The 26300-nt window shown below is 43.4% G+C and overlaps 1 protein-coding gene across 7 annotated transcripts in view; it reads left to right on the forward strand.

Annotated features, from left to right (window-relative positions):
- LOC124187935 (dual 3',5'-cyclic-AMP and -GMP phosphodiesterase 11) overlaps window positions 1-26300 on the forward strand; it is a 91993-nt gene that overhangs the window by 61286 nt on the left and 4407 nt on the right. For 6 of the 7 annotated variants that reach the window (XM_046580116.1, XM_046580117.1, XM_046580120.1 and 3 more), the window contains 9 exons: window positions 17330-17564; window positions 18488-18848; window positions 19077-19421; window positions 21362-21610; window positions 22934-23044; window positions 25258-25355; window positions 25463-25526; window positions 25793-26028; window positions 26148-26247. In XM_046580116.1, the coding sequence (XP_046436072.1) occupies window positions 17362-17564; window positions 18488-18848; window positions 19077-19421; window positions 21362-21610; window positions 22934-23044; window positions 25258-25355; window positions 25463-25526; window positions 25793-26028; window positions 26148-26247 (1767 nt within the window). In that variant the 5' untranslated portion in view covers window positions 17330-17361. Of the gene's footprint in view, window positions 1-2303; window positions 2575-17329; window positions 17565-18487; window positions 18849-19076; window positions 19422-21361; window positions 21611-22933; window positions 23045-25257; window positions 25356-25462; window positions 25527-25792; window positions 26029-26147; window positions 26248-26300 lie in introns of all 7 variants that reach the window. The other variant, XM_046580114.1, reaches the window with a different exon arrangement.

Here is a 26300-nt window from a genome sequence, read left to right on the forward strand (position 1 = left end):
ACGCGCTCCGCGTCGTTGCTGCGCTGTGGAAATCAAATCGACCTTTTTGCAAGCCGTTTCAAGGTCACTTCTGGTCGAGCCTCCGAGAGAGAGACGATGATTTTTTTTTTTTTTTTACTCCTCTTTTTATCGTCCGTTCACTTCGGATCGGCTTCGTTATACGGTCGTGTCGCGTTGTAAGGCCCCTCGATATGGGACCGCTTCTTGCCGGACAAGCTTGCACCGATTCCTCTAATTCTACCCGAGGATCTCAACCGAAGACTCCGCGACCGGACGGTTTCACCGTGGATTCCTGCAGCATATTTTATACTTACTTGTTATGTAATCTCCCTTACAGCCCCGCCAACGGCTTCGTAAAGCCAGTCCGACTAGTTGCGTGGACGGAAACGATTTGAGACGACTATTCCAACGTTTTCGGTAGAACGTATCCTCACTTTACCGACTATTTTTCATTTGGCAATTTTGAGACGGTTTACGGATGGATAATCGGACGCTGCAAGATCGCTGTAGAACGACGATGCGATGTGAACACGTTTCAAACGAAACGGTTTATGCTTTTCGTTTCCCGCAAGGAAGACCTCCGATGTACATACATATTATATAGACGGTGCACACAGACATGAGAATGTGCATTTTCCGCGAGCAACGTCTAGTCATCGAGGATGAGGATCGAATCGAAGCAACGCGAATTAACGCAAGTGGATGTATACATATTTAGGTGAGGATGCGTCGACTATTTCCTACGTGCAAGATGCTCGGTACAGCGTTTATTATACAGAGAAAGTACAAATGTGTGGTTTAAAAACACTACAGGACTCGTCTCTCCGTTTTCACCGAGCAGCTTCACTCACCACATTTCTAAATCTGAGATTTGAACATCTTATCGCGAATCAATGGATTCTTACTTATTCCGAAACAATAACGATGGTTCCAAATCGTTCCCATTCGATCTACGTCAGTTTTCGCCGATCTACGGTTCGCCAAATGATTTTCACCGACGCCTCAGCGTTCCACGCATTCGCGTTTCGCGCTTTCACCGTCAGCTTCTCGATGCCACTGCAACGATTTCCATCGTTCGAGCTATCGCTTGCGAGAGAAAAAAAAAAAAAAAGAAAAAAAAATAAAAAAAAATCCCGCAGGATCAACGAAGCATTGTGAATTCGTTGGCGGATTGATAGACGAGTTTCGTGCCCGGCGGCAATCGGCGGCGAGTATCAGCTGACTGCGGCGACTCACGATCGGCTCTCTCGGCGGTCGTTCGCTGCGCCTTTGCTAGCTCACTCGCTCGCGTTTGTCCGCCTGCTACGAGTAGACAGATAGGTCAGCTTGGCGCCGCCAAGACGAGGCTCGCTTGCCACACGAAGGCCGTTCATGCTCAAATCTATATATTTACTTTAGATGCCTTGCAACGTGCGCTACGTACCGCAACCTCCTTTGTATCTAGGTATGTGCGATGGGTAGGTACGTTACGTGTATATCTCGTCAGGTAGAAATGCATAAGGAGAAAGCGAGAGAGAGAGAGAGAGAGAGAGAGACTGAGAGAAAAGATGACTCGGGGTGGATTTTCTCCGTGTTCAAAACTTTTTTCATTCGTCTCCATCTTCGTGCGTACGGCATGCGCGTGTGTTTCATACCTCCCGATCCTCTCTCGCTAGATCACCGTTTCACCAGTTTCACGTATCCCCCGTTATTTCGTACGGTTCTTCACCGTTTATAGGTATACATACACGATATCTGCGTATGCGTGTTATGTCTTCGTTTTCCCTCGCTCCCTTATTCTAATTTTGTTTTTTTCATTTTTATCTCGTGAGTTTACGATTTGATCTATTCGCTAGTTGCGGTAATTTATTCTTATCATTACTGCTGTTATAAATATTAATATTATTGGTATTATTGTAACTATTATTTCTCGGTAAGTTTTGCTGGCACAGATAAGAAAACGTTGTTATGTATTTTAATTACGCCAACGTACAATGTGTACATGCATGCAAATACTTGTATTTACTGTACTATATGGATACACGTATGGCTTTATGGTAATCTCACGTTGCCGCTGGATGAATTGTCAATTATGGTTGTCGTCATGTTGTTCACGCGTTACATGTACATACATGTATCTACATAATGTACAGATAATTACAAAAACTAGCAATACACTACACTTTGTTCGCATAGCTGCAGAGGCATTGCTTTCTGGATTCGTTCTCATAGCGACGAAGTTGTGAGTGATTTCCTTTTTTTTTAATTCAATTTTCTTCATGTTGTAACAAAAGAAAAATTAATAAAAGAATAAACGAATACAGGTGGATAAATAAACGAGAGAGGTGGCGATGTTTGTTTCGCGAGAGAAAAATATAACGAGTACGGGTCAAGATTGGTGGCGAAAAACACGAAACTCTGTTGCACCGACAGCTCGTCAAGGGTCGAAAGGTTGTTCCGTATTCGGTACAAAGAAGTACAAAGTGAACAGTGAAGTGAAGTGGGGTGAAGCAAGTAAGTGCAGGTGATTCGTGATGGGTATGGGGCAAACCCTGAACATGTGTAGAGACGTCAACGCCTGTTTCGAGCAAAAGAGTAAGCAAATGACTACTCGAATTTTTAAATTGGGTGTCGCGAAAAAAAGTGGGAAACTACCACGAATTATAGATTATCATTTTTTAGGGAGGAAAGGGAAATGGTATTGCGTATCAACTAATTAGCTTGAACGGTGAACGTAATTTGAAGGACGCGATGCAGTCATAGGTGGAAAGTTTTCTCGTGCCGCACTGAACGACGTTGTCATTACTTCGGTTTTTTTTTTTTTTTTTACCAATCGAAGAATAAGACTTCGATCAGAGTCATTTCGTAAATTTTTGGAAGGGCAACGGTTTATTCATCTTCTAAAGTACTGATTTTCGACTTCGGAACAATAATGTTATTATCCACGTGCGTCTCGTCGCGTAAGCGCGAGTTATACGACTCCGTATCGGATATTACACATCGACTTTGGAATTTCCCCCTTCTTATAACTACGGATTACCTTCTTATCGTCTTCGACGAGGCGTCACGTTCGACGCTCGCATATGATATACATATATTTGCGGAATAATTCACAGCTGTGATAAGGTCTCGTGATCGAAGTAATCGGAACGACGATCGTCGAACGATTGTTGGTTTTTTCGTCGAAATGTGAAACGTGAATGATAAATAAACAAGCATATTCAGCCATCGAATCGCAATCGCATGTCACGCGTTAATTCCAGTTTACCTGTGCATTGTGAAATACCTACAGACTTTTGTACTAATTGTTATAATGTGAAATTTATGTAAAATTTTTTGCAAATCTTTGAGATAAATCAACGAACCTCCATTAAATTGTCGTTTTTTCCTACCATGCGTATACAGCTATCATGAAAATGTTTCATGGCTTTCGACAATGTTGAATCTTTACTCGATTATGTATAGAAAAAATTCTAACAATAAGAAAATGAGGCGATTAAAGTTGTTTTTTGTGCCCCTTTTTCCGGATTGAATCGCGACGGTTAATCGTATCACAAAGAGCATTGCAAAATGTCTGTAAAAGAAACTTCAATCGGCCAATAGAAACGAGCGGTAATTTTTTTCTTTTACATATATATATATATATATAAAATTATTATTATGTGTATATATATATATATATATATATATACACATAAACATAATGAATTCATCGCATTTTCGTCTCCGTAGGTAAAAATTTTTTATTCGTTCTATATCTTTGGCCTCAAACAAGAAAGATCGTTTGAAAAGTTGTACCTGCATCAGTCAAAGTCGCGGTTGCAGAAACGGCGCTGTATAATACTACGATATAAAAACCGTACGTAACACCGTTCTGCATCCAAAGGGTGAAACGGAATTGGCGTAACAGGTATAATGGAAATCCTCTGGTATTCAAATCTCGCTGGTCGTTCAGAGAACTAGATGCTATTTTCCGAGTCAGTGAATCTTGATTCCGATGTACGGTGCGAATCATTACGGTGGCGTTCTTGTCTTAATGAGAAAATTGCGGAAGGTTGGTAAAAGGTGGTAAACACAGAACAGCTAGCCGGATTAAAACGGCGACGTTGCTTCACGATCTTACGAGAGCCGGTAAATACGCGGTAGATTGTTATTTCCTTTCTCTCTCTCTCTCTCATCTCTGTTCAAAGACGGTGTATGATGTACAGTGATTCACAGGCTGCTCTGGAGTGAAAAAATAAAATGAGTGTAAGATTGAGAGAAAATGCAAAAGCAGAAGCAAAAAAAAAAAAAAAAAAGAAAAATTGAAATAACAGAACAAACAACAAAGAAAAGCTCGCGCGATATTTCTTGCGGGTAGATATATGTATAATCGTATACTCACTCACTTACTTACTCATCGTTCGTACAACTGCGCTTGGTTTTAAACTCGAAAAACATCTGAGAATGCTTCAAACCCGATTATCATTACGTACATGTTGCGCGTGCTGCATGTACCAACGTCTCTTGACACAAGGCTTACAGCCATCTGCAGGTGTAACACGATCTTTGCGCCTGACCTGACTCAACCGATATCAGCACGTCGGAGACGAAAACGCGGCGGGGAGAGAAGAAGAGAGAAAGAGAGAGAGAGAGAGAGAGAGAGAGAGAAAGAGTTGAAAAGAAAAGGAAAAAAGAAAAAAATTCCACCAACGTCGAGACACTCACATCCCCTAGTGGTGAAAATAATTCGCGAGCGTTATCGCACTCTTATCTGATTTACGATACCTACGTCGTACGTAACGCATTGGATGCTTCGCGCGATCTCGCACGATCCTCGAGTCGAACATCTTTTTTCCGACGTATTTACGCGCTGATGGATCGATGGGTGGTTGAGTTTTCGTCTTGTGTGTGTGTGTTTTTTTTTCATTTTTTTCCTTTTTTTCTTTTTTTATCTCTTCTGACCTCCCCTCCAATACTGATAAATTTTTATTACGAGTATACGTAACGTAAGTTTGCCACCTACTCACATTTCGCCTGCTCAAAGCGATAATGTTACCAGTAGCGCGTACGTATCGCCAGAAACCAAGAACAGCGGCATCATTTTTTAAACTATATAACTCGGGAGGCTGCGCGTGCTAAAAATCTGGTCAGTGCTAAAATCGTATTTTACGTAAACGGGATCTTGGTTTATTTTGTGGAAAATGCGTCGCGGATCGTCGTTATGTGGATACGTTTAAAGTTTCGGATCAATTCATCACCGCGCACGTTATGTGATATTTGGTCGACCGCGTGATATAAAAGTTTGGATATACCCATGTGTGTGTGTGTGTGTGTGTGTGTTAAAAAAAAAGAAAGTAAACTGAAACAAAAATAGCATAATAAATAAATTTATAAAAGTTCAACTTCGCCTCGTGAAGTAATGGGTCGATAAAACGGTAGTTATAAAGAGTAAAACGATTATACAAATAAATCATTCAAAGTTGTTGAATTCTTACGGTTAATGGAAGCAAATTACACGTTATACAGCGGCTGGATAGAAAAAGCTGGCGGCAGCCGACAGTGCCACTCGTATATTCGAAAAGTGAACGATTCCCGGTAGCGTTGAATCATTTATTAGAAATCATCGGCGGCATGTCGGAGAGCGAGCGAGGAGACCTAATAATTACATTCAAGTTAATTAATTTCATTTGACACTATGTGATTAAGTGGCGCCTGCATGACGAATGCAATGTTCGCTCTGCGGTGTGGAAAAAGAATTGAATAAAAGAAAACGAAAGAAATAGCGGGGGAGAAAAAATAGGACAGAAATTAAAAGCTCATTATATACGTACATACCTGTACAAAAATACTCAAGGAATTACGTGTTGTTGCAATTTGCCGAGGGTCGCAATAAAATATTTACAACTGTGTAAAAATGTTACTCCCTCGGCATGTGTTGTAATAATTAATATGTGTGTGCATTATACACCCTTGTAATACGCCGTAACATATTTTACATCGTTACACCGTCCTCCCTCATACGTTATACAAAGATAATTAGTTTTATACGGAATCACAATTATAAACAGTTATTATTTAACGTTCTCGCATTCGCAGATTGTATTATAACTGTGCCTGTATATTTAATTGTCGCATTCCATGAATCAAACTTCTCTGTAACACGTATTTATACTGCGTATATTATACTGCACGTTTTCTCGTGCGTATATACGGCACATGTAGGTATGTATAATAATATACAGATGTTTCGGAAGAAATTCGGAATCTGGGACACGTATAGCAGAGGTTCAAAGTTAGCTAAGTATTGTCCATCATTTTGGACGAGCTTTGCGGATATATTTTAAGAATTTAAACAGAAAAAAATCAATTCTACAGTAGATAGTTTATTTTTTATGGTTTTACACGTTCCATTAAACTGTATATAGACTTTTTGTTTTTTTTGCTTCAATTACCGCGCTCAAATTCTGGACTACGTATATTGAGAATGGAAATTTTCGCCCTGTATAACGAATCTAGCGTATGTGGAGCGACGCCGAAGCAACAGTCTTTCACAAAACTTGAGTAAACAATGTGTGTGTGTGTGTGTGTTCATATACACCTCTGCGGGAGGTAATTTCCTTCAGATAATCGAATATCTTTTTAGAAAGATTTCGTCGATCCGCTACCAACTGGCGTATAGTATACCTATAACTCGAAACGCGGTATTCCGTAATTATCCGAGAAAAAATTGACGAGTTTCTTCAATCCTGCGGGAAAAATGTTCGCAAAGTATTCGTTATTTTGAAACTCAAGCAACTGCAGCGTAATAATCGATACCTTCGTTTCACTGGCAAAATTCATATCGTTAAATTTCCCTTTTGACTCTGACATTTGTAATTCAATTTCTGATTCACCACCGCCGTCGTTGTCCCCTTCATGTCTGCGGAATAACCGCCCTCGGCAAGCCCTGAATGTTTGATCCGGAAGACGAGGATCAGCGATCGGAGCGCCCGTATAATTGATTGGATTTATCGGATAACGCCCCAAAGATATTATGCACATTATGGCAGGAGTGTATAACTTAGCTAGATATTACAGGTATATAGGTATGTACGCAAAATGTAAGGTAAATAGTTACGGCGTACGTTGCAGGCAAGTTTTTACGGAAAGAAATATCTTCGCTTCTCTGAAAATTTTTTATTTTTTTTTCCTTCTTAACATTCCTTTTGCGGAATATTATAATTCATTATTATATTTGTACACGTGTGAAAATTATCCTCATTGCCACGGTGAAACAGCCGGCCGCAGCTATCTACATATCGTTAAACTTAGGAGTTTCAAGTTGCGCGTTGCCGGCTTTATTTCAGCGTGTTTCTTTTTTATAACTCTCGGTTTTTCCTCCGGAAATCTCCACGGTATTTCCGTCCGTATTTATAATACACGCGGTTACGATCGGTCGGTGAAATCTTAACGCGTATGCATATCTGTAGGAAAATCACTCTGCTGTGGAAAAAAAGTATCACGTATGCAAAATTGAAAGCAGAAATTAAACTCCGCGATTAATCGCCGGATCACCGAAGGAACAATTTTCAGGCATTCTGTTAATTTTTTATCGCATTATATTTCTCAGTTGCGTTCGGTAACCGCGTGAGAGTAATAACGAATTACGGCGAAGAAGGTAAACGTCGGCGATGGCAGGCATAATATCACGTGTGTAATGATTTTTGAATACGTTTCATCCCGTGTTTCATAGCCGTGGCTCGCGTTATCTTATCTTCGACGATGCGCGACGACAAAACAACACGGCTGTAACGTGTGTGGCTCTGGAAAAATTGGCACGTGTTATTAGCCGGTTGCCAATTTCCGTCATGGATTTCCAGTTGCCTTCAGGATAAATATTTGATATTTACTTAACTTTGCGGAGATAAAATAGGAGGATGCGAGCTGGCTCCCTATACCGCTGATAAGCTGACTAGCCTACGCCTATACGTTACACATATACTGTACATACTCTGCTATATACCTAAAATACATCTTTTACCGCACAGCGACGCCGCGACGTAGCTACTGTACCGCTTAACCTATAATATTATACATTTTCCAAGATTGTTTGTACCGTTTTTCTGCTAGTGTACATAAGTGTGTCGTACATACACACACTCGGTCTCCCACGTGCAGTATTTCTCGCTAAATAATCCCCGAGGTAGCCGTAGCGAACGTGCTCTTCTCTCTTTGCGTTATAGGTATATATTATATATAATCTACACACTTGATGCTACCTCACTTCAGAGTTTATCCGTCCCTTGGGAACGGGGATGATAAGAGAAGGAAAGCGACGCGAACAGTCCAACCAATTTTTGCCAATTTCCACCCGCACGTGGATTTGAAGAAAAATCCTTTCTCTTTGTGCGAAATACATACAACTTTGATGCAAAATCGCTGCGGCAGATGTTGCACAGATGATGAAAAACCTTATTGGCGCGCAGTTTGAATGACGCACATCGTACCTAGTACGTTTCTGGTTAAGCCCCGTGATAGTTTGGCATTTTTCTTTGCGTTTTTATCGATACTTATCAGCAGCAGCTAAATGTGTTAAACTTTTTGGAAATAGAAAAATGCAGTTCGGTTTTATCCTCATAATTCTATCAATGCATTGGGGATTCAAGGTATTTCAAAAAATGTTGACTTTCTGACAAACATTAGAACGTTTGGCTGCTAGTTCTAGCTTCTAGCTTCAGCCTCGTTGCTTTGCGTCCTCTTGACTCCTTGCCAGTTTATTGGTCAAAGTATAATAAATCCCATCTCCGAGAGTGCGGATATGCAGGGTCAGGCCGACAAGGACGATAAATCGTCCAAAGGATCCGTCGACGAGTGTGCAGTTACTGAAAAATGGTCAAAAAAACCGGGAGGTGTTTAAAAATAAACCAAAATTAAAGAAGGCGCAAAAACTTGTCGATGATTCATCCGTCACTCTTTCGCCCCGGGATAACATTCCGCGACTCTTGTTACATCCGGAATATATATCCGAATCCCGTGTAGCTCGATGGCGCAACTTACAGTCGTTCCTTCCCCTCCCGATCTTTCAGCCAACTCCGACACGAAGCGTGATAGTAACTCGAAACCTCTCGCAGCCTCCTATAACGGTAGATAGACAATGACGGCTGCATGGCTGCATCGAGATGGAAAATTTGAAGGGGGCAACGACGTCTCGTCGCTCTTCTCCCGTCCTCTTTACATCTCCGTCTCGTCAAGAGGAGTCAACCTTACACGCTCTCAGAGCCGTACGGCGACTAGATTCTTCTCTTATTTTCACCAGCCAGCCGAAAGGAGCTCGTACGTCTATACCTGGGCACCTTGTACAGCTGCGCTTATTCGCCCTCAGAGCCAACCGAGCACCTGCATCTCGGGACCATTTCTTACCTGTTTCACATAATGGCTTGACCCACAATCTAGAGAGGTACGTGTTTCCTTTCAACTCGAAACAGGTGCATCTTGCTCACACGCTTTACCTGCGCCTACTCGCCGTGTTACCCTACGACGAGAGAGAGAGAGAGAGAGAGAGAGAGGTTGGTTCAGGTCTTTTTCAGGATAACGACAAGTCGGACGCACTCTTGTTCCTGCAGCAATCCTCCAGGATCACGGGGTGACTTTCAACGACCAGGGCTGAGAGTCGAAAGCTGTACGTTTCTCACGTCGCTCACCGTTTCGTCATTCGCTAAATTATAATGGTCATGTTTTCTTACCTCGAAATGTTGGTTTAACTGGAATAAATGAATATATACATGTATATGCGCTTATGGATAGTGTTGTTTTCTTATACCAAATTCTCGAAATATGTCATATACTTTCGAAGTTGTATTGTGAAAAGCGATACTCTGCATCTTCCCGTCGATGCAGTAGAGAGAGTCTATAGATTATTCAAAACTAGCTCGGTGTTGTATGTCATATTTTATGGAGTCAACTTGTTTGGGAAAACCAGTGGTATAATAATCAAATCTTAACCGCGAAGTGAGAGATTGATTCAACTTCAATTTAGAAAGTCAGATTGTTGCTAAGTTTGATTACACTTAACGCGCTTGAATTGACAGCGGTTTACGAAACAGCGGTTTATTCGTGAATGAATAAAGCGAATTATCCGTCAAGACTATGTAGTGTTATACATATACTTATAGTTTACAGGCGCTAAAAAACGAGCGTGTAACGTTAATAACATTTTATTACTTGAACGCGTTCGCGGTAGATATTACGAGTCGCTCTTTAGCCTTCCATTTTACCGTATACAAAAAGTTCATCCTCTTTTCCTAACCCCTGAAGATAAGTTTCCCTTGATCTATCATGTAGCCTGTTTTCTAAAGCGCAATACGCAGGTCGCACAGAAGGCTACGTGGCCAATGCCCTTTCCAGCTGCGACAGAACCATTGGAATTTCATTTCTTCATTTCTTTCTCACTTTCCCTGCACTGTGAAATATCAACCATTGTTGTGGCTTGGGGTATAGTTTTCTTTCTCCGAGACGGCAGTGTCGAGTTTTACAAAGGAATTTGAGAAGGCTGAACCTCAAGAACCTTTCTAAGTAAAAGGAATATTGGTATACCGGCATTTCACGAGACAGTCGTAAGAGGAATAAAACCGAGCCACCCACGCCAGGGGTAGATTAATATATCCTCTGGTTCACCCGTAAAGTGTTTTATTCGCTATCGATATTTGAATGGTTCAGTGACAGAGTAGCCTGACTCAAATTGTCGATAAGGCCCGTCATAAATGACTCAGGATAGTTAAATCGATCAGGTGGATCAGACGGGATCCCGCCATTTGTCCTTTGGATATAATTTCACTGATATTTACGTTATTATATGAACAATAATTATACCTCTCAACTTTTGCCAGTTCTGCAGATTACCGAATCAATATCGAGAGGTAAATTTTGCACACCGCACGGCATTCGCGTCAAGTCGAGCAGTGCTTGTCAGATTTCATTGTCTCTAAGTATTCCCCACATTTCGAAAACTATTCGACTCAATCGTTGAGCAATATTCGTCAGCGCGAGGAGTAATAAATTATGAATGAATTTACCGTCGCGCGTCGGATCGTTCCGAAGGTTCTCGTACACAAGTTACATTAGCGAATCAATCATCAGGGTTAACGTGTTCACGCGTCGTGTACCACAGCATAACCACGTGTGGCAATACCGTGAATCACGCTTAGTTGGGTATCAACCTGATCGTTCGCGTGGTGTCCTGCACGAGTATTCCAAGATCGGATACTCGGGGACCGTGGAACGTTTGCCGTGATTTGCCCAGCGAATTGACTGGCTCTCGGTGTGTTGGTGCATGGGTATACAGGTATATACGTATGTATACACACGCATTCGTACATGCGTAACAAAACACCGTCCGGCTAACGCTGCGCTCCGATCAACGGCGCTAATTGCAAGTGAACGTTTTTATTGAACCACTGGATCAGTTCGCGCGGACCCGATTTGCAACTAATTCGGATTCGGCACGGAGCTTTTTGCCGTACCCGGTAGTCCTGCGGCCACGACGAAGCGGGATAGTCGCAGGATCGTAAAGCGGAATGGGAGATAGGAATTTTACCGCGCAGCTCGTCGTGATTTTCCATCTACTCTGCACTCGGTTCAACTCTGAAAGAACGTCGGCTCTCCTCGACACCCACTGGCTTACACTCCGGATTCCATCTACGCTTCGTCGTCTGCGCCCACACCAATACGTACGCTGTACCCACATCTCGTCGTTCGCCGTGCTCCCTTCGCACGACACGTCGCACGCGGGCTCGTGCTGATCACGCCTCGTGTTCGCCTCGTGCATTGATTCGGGAGAGGAGGAACCGCGGTGACGAAGTCATCACGGGAGGGTCTCTTGCGGATAAACTCCTTTCACCGAGGCCGTCCTCAACTGTCGTCGAATTGACGATACTGGTTCACCTTTCAAGGAAGGCTGTCACCCTGTTGTTCGTCACTCTGCATTTTCCTCAAATCAATCATCGCGGCTTGGCAAACACTCGTCCTACATTTTCTTGAATCTTAATTTCCTCGATCGGACGCTTCGATTCGTTCGTAACTGGTCACGATTTCGTTGTAGCGCGTAAGATGATAACGCACTCGGTGCTGCAGGTTTCGATTGCCGCGTTGTCGCAGCGTTTGGATATCCCCGTATGCAAAACATCAACAAACCTCGGCGCAGTTAACGGGTAGCTTCTGCATGGGTGGTAGTTCTGGGTGGTCTGGGGCACCATCGATTCTAATGGGTGCCGCCCATGCCCGAGGAATACGTAAGCGATCGCGTAAATGAATTACTAATCGTTATACGCACCGTGCGTTACAACGAGCCATTGTCCCTATTTATACATATATGTATGGATGTGTGTGTATATATTTATACATGCACGCACGCTCGCGCAACGAATAGATACCGGCGGATAAGTTGGGAAAAACTGTAGTTTCTTTTTTCGTTTTATCGAACCTCGGATTGAATCCTGTCGAACAATCTGTGAGGCTTATATTTACAGTAGATTTTTGTTTCTACTCGGTATTGTCATCACGATTCGAGTTGTTTCTACATGCGGGTTGGAAAACGACTAAAAACGTACGGTTTCAAATTGACTGGTATTTAAAGGTTTATCGAACACGATGTTTCTTTTATCCGAATAAATATATTCTAGAATAAAAACGACGCGTCGATTAAAAAAAAATTTATAGTGTAATTTATGCTTCGCGTATAAGGAGCGCTGTTTCCGAATTCGCAGTTTTGATTTTTGTCAATCTAGTTTTTTGAAATTTCATTTCGTCAAATTGGTACCCGGTTTAAACGACGACGTACACGAAAATCCATGCTACACACACATGCATGTATGCTTGTACCGACATGTGTAAGTTGTCTCCTATTTGCCCGAGATAGAATCGATTCGCGTTGAATGAATCGAGAGAACGAAAATCCGCATTTTATATTCCCATGTAGAAAATATTCTCCTGCATATATTTTTCCTACGACGATTGCTGCAGAGTGCGGATAATTTTACGTGCTGCTGGGTGGATCCGCTGATCTATTACACCTGTAGAATCTACGACGTGAATAAATGTGCCGCGTGCAGAGCGAAAGTGGAAAACTTTTGGAAATTTGCCGCAAATTTAACAGTTCATTTAAACAATCGGTATACGTTGAAGTGTCGGGGTAATTGTCTTAGAAAACAGTATCGATAAATCCGGGAAAATCTCCTCCGTCGATCCGATCGATCGGTGATATTCCTCTTCTGGTTACAACGCGTCAGCTGCTACAGGATAACGGTCCTTCGGACTAATTTCACGGATACCGTATTTCAGACTAACGATAAATTACACCTATGAACGAACTCTTGTACAAATTTCACGTTGATTAATAATCGTCGTGCGGAGGAGCGTCGCGTGTTTCGCAACGCACGCCGAAAAGGAGCCGCTCGGTGCACGCACATGTATGTATAGGTATAACAAACGATAAGACGCCGACTCGGTTCACTCGATGAAAAATCCAAGTCCTACTCAGCCTTGCGGGTCCGTACCAATACCCACGCACGCACGCTCGCATACATGTATGCTCGCATACGTATACGTGAGTACGGCGTCGAGAGGACAATAAAAATTTAACCTGTGCAAACCGCGCGTTGTTTTACAGTAACCCGCGCTGCCGTTATCAACTCTCGTCATCTACTCGTTATCCTATATAACGCAAGCGACGTCGCTGTAACGTGCTGCAGCGGCACGTCCATGGATAGAATTGGGTTTAACCGACGCGCGCACGCTGCGTTTATATACACACTATACTATATGTGTATATACAAACCGAAACGATTACGCGACGACGAAGGATGCACATCGTTATTTTATATTTTATTTGAGTTGAATTTTGCGCGATGCGACGATTAGCCCAGTCGAAAACAGAAATAACACCGGAAGTAGTCATTTTTTTTCATAATACAATTTTATTTTTCTAATCTCGCTGGGGGAAGTGTCTAAATCCAGACTTTCGACCATGTCCTGCAGTAGCTTCCGCCGAACTCTTAAATCTATGTTTTAAATCAGAAAATAAAGAAAATTAAATTTTCCACAAGTTTAGTCATGAGTTTTTAGTAAAAAGTTGAAAATGGGCATGTTATTTGACGAAAACAAATTACCTCTGAAATTTCAAATACTGCAGAACCTGGTTGAAATTCTGGGATTTTCATTACCAACGAATCTCTTCCCCCACCTGAGTATTTGAAAAAAAATTGTGGTATTGAAACAATCGCAATTTCAAGGATCGAATACCGCGGTATGATTCAAGCTCAGGTCTCTCGTAGGTAACCAGCTTGTCCGCGGAAAGTTTCCTTATATTGTTCAAACGAACAACAAAGTCTCGGCTCAATCCATCGCACCGCATCGAAGCATTCCGTCACGTATTCGAGCCTTTTGTAGATAATTAGTATTCGTTCGATCGTCGGTCGGATCGTGCCACGGTGAAATTACATCCATCGACAGTGAAGTGCCCCCTTACCTCTCGCAGTCGGTCGTATGTATGCATTCACGGTAAGCACGGGAATTATTATTGTCGGACGAAAGAAAGATTAGAGGCGAAGCTGCGCTGCACGACCAAATGTTGCTTTCTAAATTTCTTCTCTCCGCTTTAAATACCGCTGCCGTGAAGCTTTTCTCTCAACATACTCGAGATAATCGTTCGTTAGTTCGTAGCACGTATCAAATTGCCTGAACAATCGATTTTTATTGCCACATAGAATAGAATGCGCACATATACAATTGTACAACAAATTTTAAAACAAAGCAGAAATACCTCGGACGATTTTTCCTCCCTCATTAACCCCTCGGATGAACTCAAAGTGCGAGTCGAGAGGTACCTTGGGAGTTTTTCGCTCAAGTAAAATTAAATCGTACCTCAACCTTTTCCTTGTCTCGTTCGCACTTTGTCGCCGAGTTTCTCATTCTCCAATCTCCCCCATTATTCCTCCACCTTTTTTTCTTCACCTGAAAACTTTGTCCCCGGTAGGGTTCCGTCCTCGCCCTGGCTTCCGTCACGCCTGATTAGGCCAATGTGAAGGGACTTTTAACTGACTACGAGCCGGGTTGACGCAGTGCGGATCCCATATCAGCTCACCTGGGCTTGTCCGTGATGATTATATTATGAGTCAGGCTCGCCGGCGTCGAGCGCTCGACGAATCACACACGTTACACGGGCCGAGGAAAAGCGTTGCAGCTTCCGAAAGCACGATCTCTCAATCGGATATCGATAGCCGAGACGCGGTGGTCGACGGAGTCAAGTTCTCTCGGCAAACTCTCACCGCTGTTGCGGATCCCCGGAATCGACGCAGCCTTGTCCTCTGTAAATAATATGGAAGCCACATAATGAAACCTGCAGTTCGTTCCGAGTCGACGTTGACCTCAATGAAGCTCCTCCACTGCCGAATATCCCGGGTGAAAACTTTGGCTTTCCAGAAGTGTGCTGTACCAAAGTGTGGCTTTGGCTTTGGCTCGCTGCTGCTGCTGATGCCGTTGCGGCTGCCAGCTGTTTCCTACAAATTCCTACCCGTCTGGCTGCTGAGCTGTTCTTTTTTTCCCGTTTGCCCCCGTCTTTCTCCTGTACTGTGCTTCTTCTTCTTCCTCTGCTTCTTCTCCTTCTTCTCCTTCTTCTTCTTGTTCTGCTTCTTTCAAGCGCCTCGCCTCTTGCCCCTGCATGGGACGGCTACCGCCGAGTGTCAAGGTCGAACGAAGGATGAAACGAGTTTCTTCGCATGGTCCAAGACTCTCCCTCTCCCGCGTGCAGGAATTTTCCTCCTCTATGCCGGAATGGGTCGACGTTGCCTTACCTACACCGCAGCTTTCGAGCAGACGTTAAGAAATCTTTTCTTTGTTCAATTTATTCGCCATCTCGTCTCTTCCTCCATTTATGGCGTCCTCTGCAGCATGCGCATCGTCAAACGTTACGACCCGTTCTACCGGCACGGTTTTGCTCTTTACTCGTACTCAATAGTAATAAAACACCCCTCTCGTACCGTACAATTTCACAAACTGACGTCGTGTAGTCGTGAACTTTACCGAAAACCACCCTTGCGTTCTCTCTGCACCCTTGCGCTTTTAACTACCGCCATAAAGATCCTCGGATTCTTGCGTTAAGATTTTTTGTATAAAAATTCATCACCTTTTCAGAAGCTGCAGAGATGATTTATGCAATTCCGATATCTTTGATCTCAGATATCATATTTGAACCTTCGTATTATGAGGGACAGAGAAAAATAGGGAGTTTTTTTTCACCCTTTTTGTATAAATATATACATTATCGATGATTAGAATTTTGTTCAATGCTAAATCATAACAAGGCAAAACTTATTCATATTTTTGATGACTCGAGTACTTCAAAGTCACTGTAAACTTGCGAAATATGAATTTCTTCCCCGATGTTTCGTTGCGTTAACGTTACCAACTTTAGCCTCATGATTATTTGATCTGTTCAAATGGTCGTTCACCCTGTGCACCTTCGACATTATCTTCCCCGGTTCAGCCGTTGAACTCTGACTCTGTGCTTGCTCGTGAATCGCGTCCTTCGAGCCGAGAAAAACAGTCGTCAATCCGAGTAGCGTCTTCCGGGTCCGTCATTGTGGACGATTATTGGCCCTTGACACGATTTTTAATAGGTACCCGCCAGACCGCAGCCCTGCACGGAGCGTCGAAATCACGCGTCTTCGTTGGGGTTTCAACCTCGTTCTTGATTGGCTGAACGATGCGCCTTTGGAATAAAGTCATTCGCAACTCGGTCTAAAGCGACTTGTAATTATGATAGTGGTGCACAATCTGCCGTGACGTAATTTCTAACTTGCGATTATTATACGTTAGCCTTACGCGTCGTTTATACCGTACAAGTTATACGAAGCTCGCGGTGGTCAAGATAAACAGCAGCTAGTTAGACTTCGCCGTCAATTACGGTCGGAGGGGAGGCAATTACTTTTTTCATCTAATTTTTTTTTTTTTTTTTTTTTTCGTCGCCCAATCATTTATGCGGAAGTCTTTTACGCGACGCGTGCGGGCTAATTAGACGCGGGTTCGTATAACGCGAATCTGAAAACGCGAGACAACACGCGAGAATCGCCAGTGTATATAACGCATATTTATCGTGCTTAGAGAAACGTGAAACGCCAGCTGCGAACAAGGGGATGGAAAATTTATCGCACCGATAAATAATCCCGGAATATGCTGACGTGCGGCGACGCCTTCGCCGTTTCACTGTAATAATAACAGCAGCAACAATAACGATCTGCATTTTTCACCCGTTTCAACCGAGCTCGTCCTGTCATAGAAGAACGTCCGCGCCCCGAACTTCATTCGCCCCTAATTATCTACCCGAATCTTGTTCCAGGCCTGCATCTGCGGAGCATAGAGGAGCCCAGGATGACGGCGGAAACTGCGGCCCCCTGCGTTCAGGGGGTCAACGCCATGGGTTCTGCCTCCCAGCAGGGCCAAGACGGTGGTGGACACATGAAGTTTTACTACACGAACGTATCCTCGGCACCTGCGATATACGATCCGGAATACGCCCGGATGGAAGCTTGGCTCGACGAGCATCCGGACTTTGTCACCGACTACTTTGTCAGGTGAGAAGAAAATCACGCGCGACGATTCGAGACACCCGGGGAACATTTACGGACCGGGGGTCTAAATTCTCGCCTCGTTTGGGTCTCGATCGTTATATTGGGTCGGCGGAGTGATTGACCCCTTGATAACTCGGTCGGATTAACATCACAGCGAATTGCCACTGCGAGCAAAGTACTTATTGGCACAACGTGCACTAGCGCGTTAGACGCTTGGCTGAATGCTCAGTGACCGTGGGTGGAGTTAAACTCGTGTCGATACACATACGTATTGTGAATATTAACAGGGCTTTGCCGGGCGCACGCAATTGCGTTACTTGCGCAGACTGCGTACGTGTGACATTTCGCACACATGCGCGCAGAAGCTGAACTTTGAAAAAGCGTTTGTTTATGGATGATTTTTTGTTCTTACATGTGTATAGGTAATCTATTTCAACACTCCCGGAAGGATATCAAACCGCATAACTGAAGCGCGAGTCGCACGTAATATCTCGAAATAATTACTTCGTTCGCTTCAAAGTTTTTTCTTAAAGAAGATAATTGTGGACTCTGAAACCGTTGGTTTTATCGTTTTTCTCCTTTGAGGATGATAAAAATTTTTATTTTTCTTCATCTTACTTCTTTTTTCCTCAAAGACTTGCCGGCGACGCTTGAAAGCGGTTTTCTTGCTACGGACGAGGGTTTTTTCCTGAACAAACTCTACGAGGAAACCTTTCAGTGTAACAATTCTTGTGAATTTTCCCTTATGTTTTCCCGTAAGAAAATATTTTCCTGCCGATACTAATATGCTAAATATGCTAATTCGTTTAATCCGTTCAATTCAGTCACGTTCGCTGAAAAAATCGGTCATTTGATAATCAAGCTCTGATCGTGCTTCCGTTCGATCCGATCTAACGCCCCCGTATCGATTGACCGTTAATTTTCAGGAAGGTGACTCGTCAGACGGTGGATTTGTGGCTGCTCTCGCACGCGACACCAACCTCGGCTACGGGGAGCTGCATGGAGTTGTCAAGCCCGACGCACGCGGCCCCGTCTTCCTCGAGTCGCGGAAGTGGTTCCGGAGCGACGACACCCGTCAGAAAGATATCGGCCCACGAGTTCGAGAGAGGCGGCCTTTTGAAGCCGATCGTTAACACCATCGACGGGACGCCGACCTTTTTGAGCGTCTCCGGAGAACCGGGACAGCCGGGAAACCAGCAGGTCGGAGCCGGGACGCCGGGACGACCTCAACGTCGCTCGAGGCACGAGCTGCGACACCTCGACGAAAAGGATCTCATATTTGAACTGGTAATTTTCCACGAGTCTCGCAGACTGGAACGAAAAAGTCTTCAAATATGATTTATGAGTGGCGATTCGATCCACTTTCGAGGACCGTGCCGGACGTTTTCTGTGAAACTCACCATCTATGACGCCAGCGGATCTAGGCGACCGACGAGTTTCACCGAAAACTCCCGATTAGATTTGATCTCTTACACCGCACTGCTTCTTCTTCTTATATCCTGACTCTGTACGCAGGTAAAGGATATCTGCAACGAGCTGGACGTGAGATCGTTGTGTCACAAAATTCTCCAGAACGTGAGCACACTGCTGCACGCGGACAGAGGATCGCTATTTCTAGTCCAGGGTGAAAGGGGCGGCGGTTGTACGCCCCACAATAACCGGAACCGTGATCACGGTCAAGGGAGGAATCAATCATACTCGAGGAGTCGATGTCTCGTCTCGAAGCTCTTCGACGTGTGTTCGAGGTCCACCCTCCTTGAGATGGAGAAGAAAGACGAGATTAGAATACCCTGGGGTACGGGGATCGTCGGTTACGTCGCCGAGAGCGGGGAACCCGTCAATATTCCTGACGCGTACAAGGCAAGTTTCTCGTTTCTCGTTTCTCGACGAAGAACGGGGGTTTCTTTTCCTAGAAGTTTTCACAACCATTTTTCTACCCCATTCCGTTTTCGTTCGTGCCTTTTTACACCCGCGGCATGTGTGCTGGTTGCAATTGCGGGTTTGGTTTGAGGGTGTCGTATTGATGTCGGATATCAGATTTCACGGAGGTATACGTAGGTAATAGCTCTATGTATCCAACCAAAGGCGGAGCTGAAGGGTCCGGACCTCATACATATTAATGGATTACCTCTCGTACACGGTATATGTGTGACCCAGACTCTTGATAACGCGTGCCGCACGGGATCGATGGATGGAATATCATGTCGGTTACCGCACCAAGAACGCCCAAATTTGCCTACGATAACGATCGAATTGTTTCTAATTACGGACAGCGGTTCCGAAATTCCGTTTCATACTTTTTCTCTCTTTCTTTTTTTTCGTGAAAACAAAAAAATTGCTCGTTTGTCAAAAAAGTCCAATGCGTATTCGGAGAATGTACTTCTTAGATCTCAACATATTCCGTGCTCATATACGAATGCGATACTCGTTACGAAAGATCCTATTCCAAGTGTATTAGAGATGCACATTGAAAGATTATAAGAAATTGATAACTACGTATTCGTTCTAATTAGTTCCAGATATGATATCAATTGCACTCTCACCGTCGATTAATTGTCACATAATTCGGATGAGAAATTTGTCAAAGTTTGAGGCTCATTCTGGTATGCTTTTTGTTTTCAAAGCTGAGTACCGCAGGAGAAATTTTTTCTCTCCCGAAAAAGAAATCGTACGTCGATGCAAGTCTTTTACCGCAAGTGTGATATCCAGCCTATTGTTAGGTTGAAAACATTCGTTCGTCCACGCAGTGTGGATCGGTGTTACCAAAGATGAAAATTTGTCACCTGACACGGCAATCAATCTCTCCGCGTCACGACGCCCATACCTCATTATACGCGATCGAATACATTCATACACACACGCGCACGCACACACACACACACACACATATATGTATAGCCGGGTTAGAGGCGACAAAACTCTTATATGATCACGTATATTATAAGGCGGCTCAGAAACGGCTGCGTCATAGAATTCCGTCGTTGTCTTCTCCGGCGAGATCTTCATTCCTCGTCGACTGTCAAGCCAGCTGTGATTTCCGGCTAACACTTAGCAGGATGTTACTATTTGCCGTTCGGTGTGTCTATATATATATATATATATATATATATATATATATATATATATGTATGTACATACGCATACCTATATATGTATACCTAAAGCTGCTGCGTTCTGGCTTGACGGACGGACGCGTCATGTGTTACGGTGAAACAGATGTTCGCCGCAGACGCACTGCAATCCTCCGCTTCCGTGCATCTTTCGTCCTAGAGTCGAGACAATGGGTTTGGCATTTGGGTGCATGCAGAGGTGAAGCGACATCGACGCACAAACATATGCGTACGTTCAATCCTCGATGATCTCTTCTCAGCATTGTTTTACACGGTTTTCCTGCAGCACGCATTTTACGAATACAAATCACATGGTTAAACGAGGTGCAAGAGTGATTAGAAAATCTTTACAGTTTTATTTAGCATAGGTTTTCATAAATTCCACAGATTCTCAGACCATTAACGAATCCCGTAACGAATACAGTATTTTCTTCACCGAATATTACTACACTTCGTTTGAATTTGAAGCAGCAATTCAAGCCGAACGATGCACTGTAGTATAAGTGTAACCGAAAATAGCACGCATCTTCAATATTTTCGGAAGCTCCTGCTTTCTACGGGCCGGCATCGTTCTCACTACTGCGGCACGTCTATACTCCGAATTTGTGTCACTGATACATTTGATTCGGAGAGCGATTAGTTTTAAAGAATAATAACGCGATCCTATCTTAGTGTCGGTCATCTTTACAGGACGCCAGGTTCAACCGGGAGATAGATGCGTTGACGGGGTACAGGACGAGAGCTCTGCTCTGCATGCCCATCAAGGACTGCAGCGGAGACGTGGTCGGAGTCGCCCAAGTGATCAACAAACTCGGGGGCGAGGGTCAATTCACAACGCAAGACGAGAAGGTGTTCGCCGGATATCTCCAGTTCTGTGGTATCGGTCTTAGGAACGCACAGCTCTACGAGAAGAGTCAGTTGGAGGTGAAAAGGAATCAGGTAAAGTCGATTTCGCGATAGGTGAACGGTCGATACCAACGATGTTGTGTAGGTGGAAAGCGATCGCGGTAAGTGGGTCTATTCCTAGGGGTGTTGAAACACGTGTCCCCCTTATTCCTCACTGAGCCCTAGGTACTTAACGTTAACGTGATCGTTAACGTTGTTGTTTGTAATCGAAAACTGTGTGCCAACGCAGATGAGATTGAGATGAGTATACAGCCATGTCGTTCGCGACGAGCGAACCTATTGGCGAACATTTTGCTTTTGTTGTAGCACAAGATTACGTGTAATGTACGTATATCCATATTCTCATCGAATTCCGTGAGCGTTATTCTTTTGATCGGTCATCGCGTGTTTGATTAACTCGATTTTACTTATCTTCGGAAGATCAACACACCTCGAAAGAGAGTATCTTATGTCGTCTGAAGTGCGTCAGTTGAATTTTACTAGAAATTCCGGTCCATCAAGTGTCAGAACTTATGAGTTTAGCTGTGTGAAGAGTACAGATCAACCGTGGGTTGGATTTTGAGTTTTACGGTCTCTTGATATCCGTGCAAGACGTTTTCAATTTTCCAATAATGGAGAAATTACCTCAGCTACTATTAATCCTGAAACTTTATATTGCGTGATATATACATGCATGGATATAAAAATAGATGACTTGGCAAAAAGCTTGTAAACTCGTCTGATTTACGTGTTCCCACTTCTAACGATCGGAATCGTAGATAACCGGAGTCGAAACACTTGTCCTATCTATCGCGAAATCTATCTTTGTATTAATTGACTACATAATCTAATCTGACAAGAGTTAAGTGGCCACGACTTACGCGTAGAATCCAACTTTTACATCATAACAAAGCTACTTCGAATGACCGTTCGACGAATCACTTTGTCAATAAAGGGTGTTTTTCCTCCGTAAAAAAATCTACGCGTTGGCCGTTGGGAAATCAACCCAATTTTCAGAAGTAAATCTCCCTTGTCTCCATTTTACCGTCTCTTAAATTCTCATCAACTCTATTCCTATGTCAAAATGTGTATCGGCTGTCGCTAAGACGAGTTTTACCCCCATTTCCACGCTATTTACACCCTTTACACCCAGTAGCCCTTAAAATGAAAGCTGTGAATAATTCAGCCAAAGTATCGGGTTTCGCTCAAAGATCGCTTTTCTCCCATTATCATACCTCGTGCTTTGGCCCCTCCTTGATCTTTTCCTATAAAAAGCTGTTCGGCGCCCATCGCAGAATGAATCTAACGAAAGTGAAATTGAAAGCCCGGTGTTCACTGATCTCCACTGACGCTTTTGTTCCTTTTGCGTTTGCGCAGGTTCTTCTCGATTTGGCGCGGATGATATTCGAGGAACAGAGCACCATCGAGCACATGGTCTTTAGGATTCTGACCCACACCCAGTCCCTCATACAGTGTCAACGAGTCCAGGTAAGTGTGCAACGTTTAAAACGTGCAGGAATGTTTCCGAATCTATAAGGCATATAATATCAGCAGCGGCCCTTATATAGGGACTCGAGGAGTCACGGTTATTTTATTTTTTTTTCTTCTTTCATATACACGCTTGAACTAAATAACTCGCGGCAGAAACTGCGCCATTTCCTCAGGGTCCCCGTTTCACATATTTCTTCGGATGTGTACGTCCGTGTATACGATACACGAAATGTTAGGATCTCTGTTCGAAGTCGTTAGGCGCGACGGTAAAAAGTTCGTTGCGTCATATATCACGCCGATTACGTTATATATGTTGTAGTACGTACACTCCGTTGCGGTAGCATGTATGTGGGGAGCACGTGGTTACGACAGAATTCCTATACGCCGAGTCAGGGACGCTTGATGACGGTTTCTGTCATAAAAGAGTTACACCATCGGTCATCTCGATCGGTGCAAAGTTCTTGTCGTTTTTTCGATCCCCTTATAAAACGACATCAGGTATCGATTGCGTGGTGCGTTTTACCCCGGAGCTTGTTTGTAATAATCTTTTATTGAACGCGATCTTTCTTCCAAAGTTTAAGCTGGCTAGATATCTGAATTTTGTCAAATCAAAGTTTATATGTGTATATCTTCGGATAAGCTTGTCTCGAACTTTGACTCGTTTTTCATGATTTAGGTTCAAAGTTACACCCATAAACGAAAGCTACCTAGGAACAAAATACGACCCCTGAAAAGGAGTTAAAAGCCTGCAAAGTTTATTTCTTCTTTATTTTTTCCACAATCGCAGGCATTGCCCGAAAATAAATGTTGGATTTCTTGGGCAGTTTTTAAAGGATCGACACAGGGCAAGAAATTAAGAGAGATTGAAATTTTTCTTACCTCTTATGACATAAGCAGGCAGAGTGGCCATCAAAATTTTGGTATTATCCGTGGAAATTACTTCTTGTTTCCATCATCTCTCGAAACGAGGGTTGGAAAAGGGGTTGAAACTTGATGAAATTACGGGGTACGATATCAGAATTTTGACCGTTGCTGTATTTCGCCTAAAGCAAAAGATGGAGACCAAACTTTTGACACGATAATCATGGCGAGTATCAAATCCAGGCGCTAATCACTCGAGGAAAGTTCACCGCAGTTTTGGTACAAGTAAACGTTAAAATTGTAACACTATTCATCATTCTACTCGCGATCCACGTGCAGATAGTCTGAATATCTTCTGTTCATCGATTCTTCTGTAGCAATCATTCTAATGGAGGAAATTTTAGAAAAATACTAGCGAAAGTTGACCCGGTTAGAAATCTGGTGGATCAACTTTATCGCTCTTGGGCTTCCAAGTTGCACCGGACACGAGAGGCACCTGCTTCCTTGGCATCTTCGAAAAGGGGTCGAGAGGAGGCGACATCGTCTATGCTCGTCTCCGCGATGCGTGCGCCACGGGTCCGTGTTTATTTATAAGACTTTGCCCGCTGGCACGGCACGCACTGACTCACGCCTTAAACTCTGTGCCAATTTGCATCACGAGATCCGTTGCCGTGCCTTTTGACCACCTGGATTTCCCGGTGTCCGATATCTGGAAACGGCGATGTCCGGTCAGCACAATTTTCTTTACGAGGGGTGATTCGATGCCCTTAAACCGCTTATCGAGCATTCTCGACACGTACCGTATCAAACCCGGAGACTCCGTATCGTTTTATTTATGAACCCGTCTTCATACTCCAAGAATTCTTTTTGCGGATCAAGGGGGGCGGACATGAATACGGGAAGAAATTCTTCAAGTATAGTAACAAAGCTTTTGAAAATTTCGCATGCAATTGTATAGAATTTTCATCTAACGATCGTCCAAATTGGTTGAGACGTTTCTCCGGAATCGAGAATTGAAAATTCGTTTGAACGCTCGGCCGACAATGTGAGTTGAGATGAAAGGCCTCCTCGTCAGTCGAGGAAGATAATTTGTTAACGAAGCTGCTTTTTTCACGATGCCAAATCTTGAAGACGTTTCGCTCGGAGATCGTGTCTAAAAATAAGAACGCGTATTGTTATGTAGACTTATAAAAGAGGAAATTCCCGCGCAATTCCCTGTAATCACTGATCTCTTATCCATTAATTTACGCCGACGCTTCTGCTGAATATTTCTATCCATGTAAAATACTTGTATAATCCCGTTACAGAGATATGCTTATAATTAATCTTCCGCTTTATTCTCGGCACAGGTACTTTTGGTCCACAAGGCGTCGAAGATCAGCTTCTCCCGCGTCTTTGACTTCGAGGCGAATGACCTCGCCGGAGAGGATTCGGATTCCCGCACTAGGTGAATGAAGTTTGTAATTGCCATTCCATTTTTTATTTACACCTTTTACAGATGGTGTATAAAGTTCTCCTAATTTAACCCATGGTTATTTTTTTCACGTCTTACAGCCCCTTTGAAAGCAGATTTCCTATCAACGTCGGTATTACCGGTTACGTAGCGACGACCGGAGAGGTGAGTCTTTAATTTTTTTTTTTTTACAATTACTCTCCATCCATTTCACCGCGGCCTGAAATTCTTTCATTAGAGACTAACACGATTTGCTATTTCATCATTTGTCATCGATATTATTTCCCAAAGTAAAAGTATAATATTGACAGTATGATTCGGATGCAATTTTACTCGGTTAGAATGGATATTTGTGAATATTTTTCAGCTCGTAATAGTTTATCGTTCCTGACCAGTGCAATACTTCTTACATTCTATTACTCCTTCAACAGACGGTGAACATCCCCAACGCCTACGAGGACGTCAGGTTCGACCCGTCGGTTGACGACGGCACAGGGTTCCGCCACCGTGGAATTCTTTGTATGCCAATCAAGAACTCGTCGGGGCAGATAATAGGCGTTATTCAACTGATAAACAAGTTCGACGACCTCGCGTTTACTAAAAATGACGAGAACTTCGTCGAGGCGTTTGCCATTTTCTGTGGTATGGGTATCCACAACACTCACATGTGAGTAATGCCGTAATTGAGCCGTGTTCACCCGGAAAATATAAATTATACCGTTTAATTTATCAATACGTAATGGGTCAAGAAAGTAAATTATTTTGTATCTTTGATTCCATTTGCAGGTATGAAAAGGCTGTAATAGCGATGGCGAAGCAGAGCGTCACCCTTGAGGTTTTGAGTTATCACGCTTCAGCGTCTCTAGAAGACGCGTTAAGACTGAGGGTTAGTTCATTCAAATCAAAAGTATCTTATGTGTTGATCTGAAACTGAGACGA

The sequence above is a fragment of the Neodiprion fabricii genome, chromosome 1, assembly GCF_021155785.1.
Source record: "Neodiprion fabricii isolate iyNeoFabr1 chromosome 1, iyNeoFabr1.1, whole genome shotgun sequence".
Classification (NCBI taxonomy): domain Eukaryota; kingdom Metazoa; phylum Arthropoda; class Insecta; order Hymenoptera; family Diprionidae; genus Neodiprion; species Neodiprion fabricii.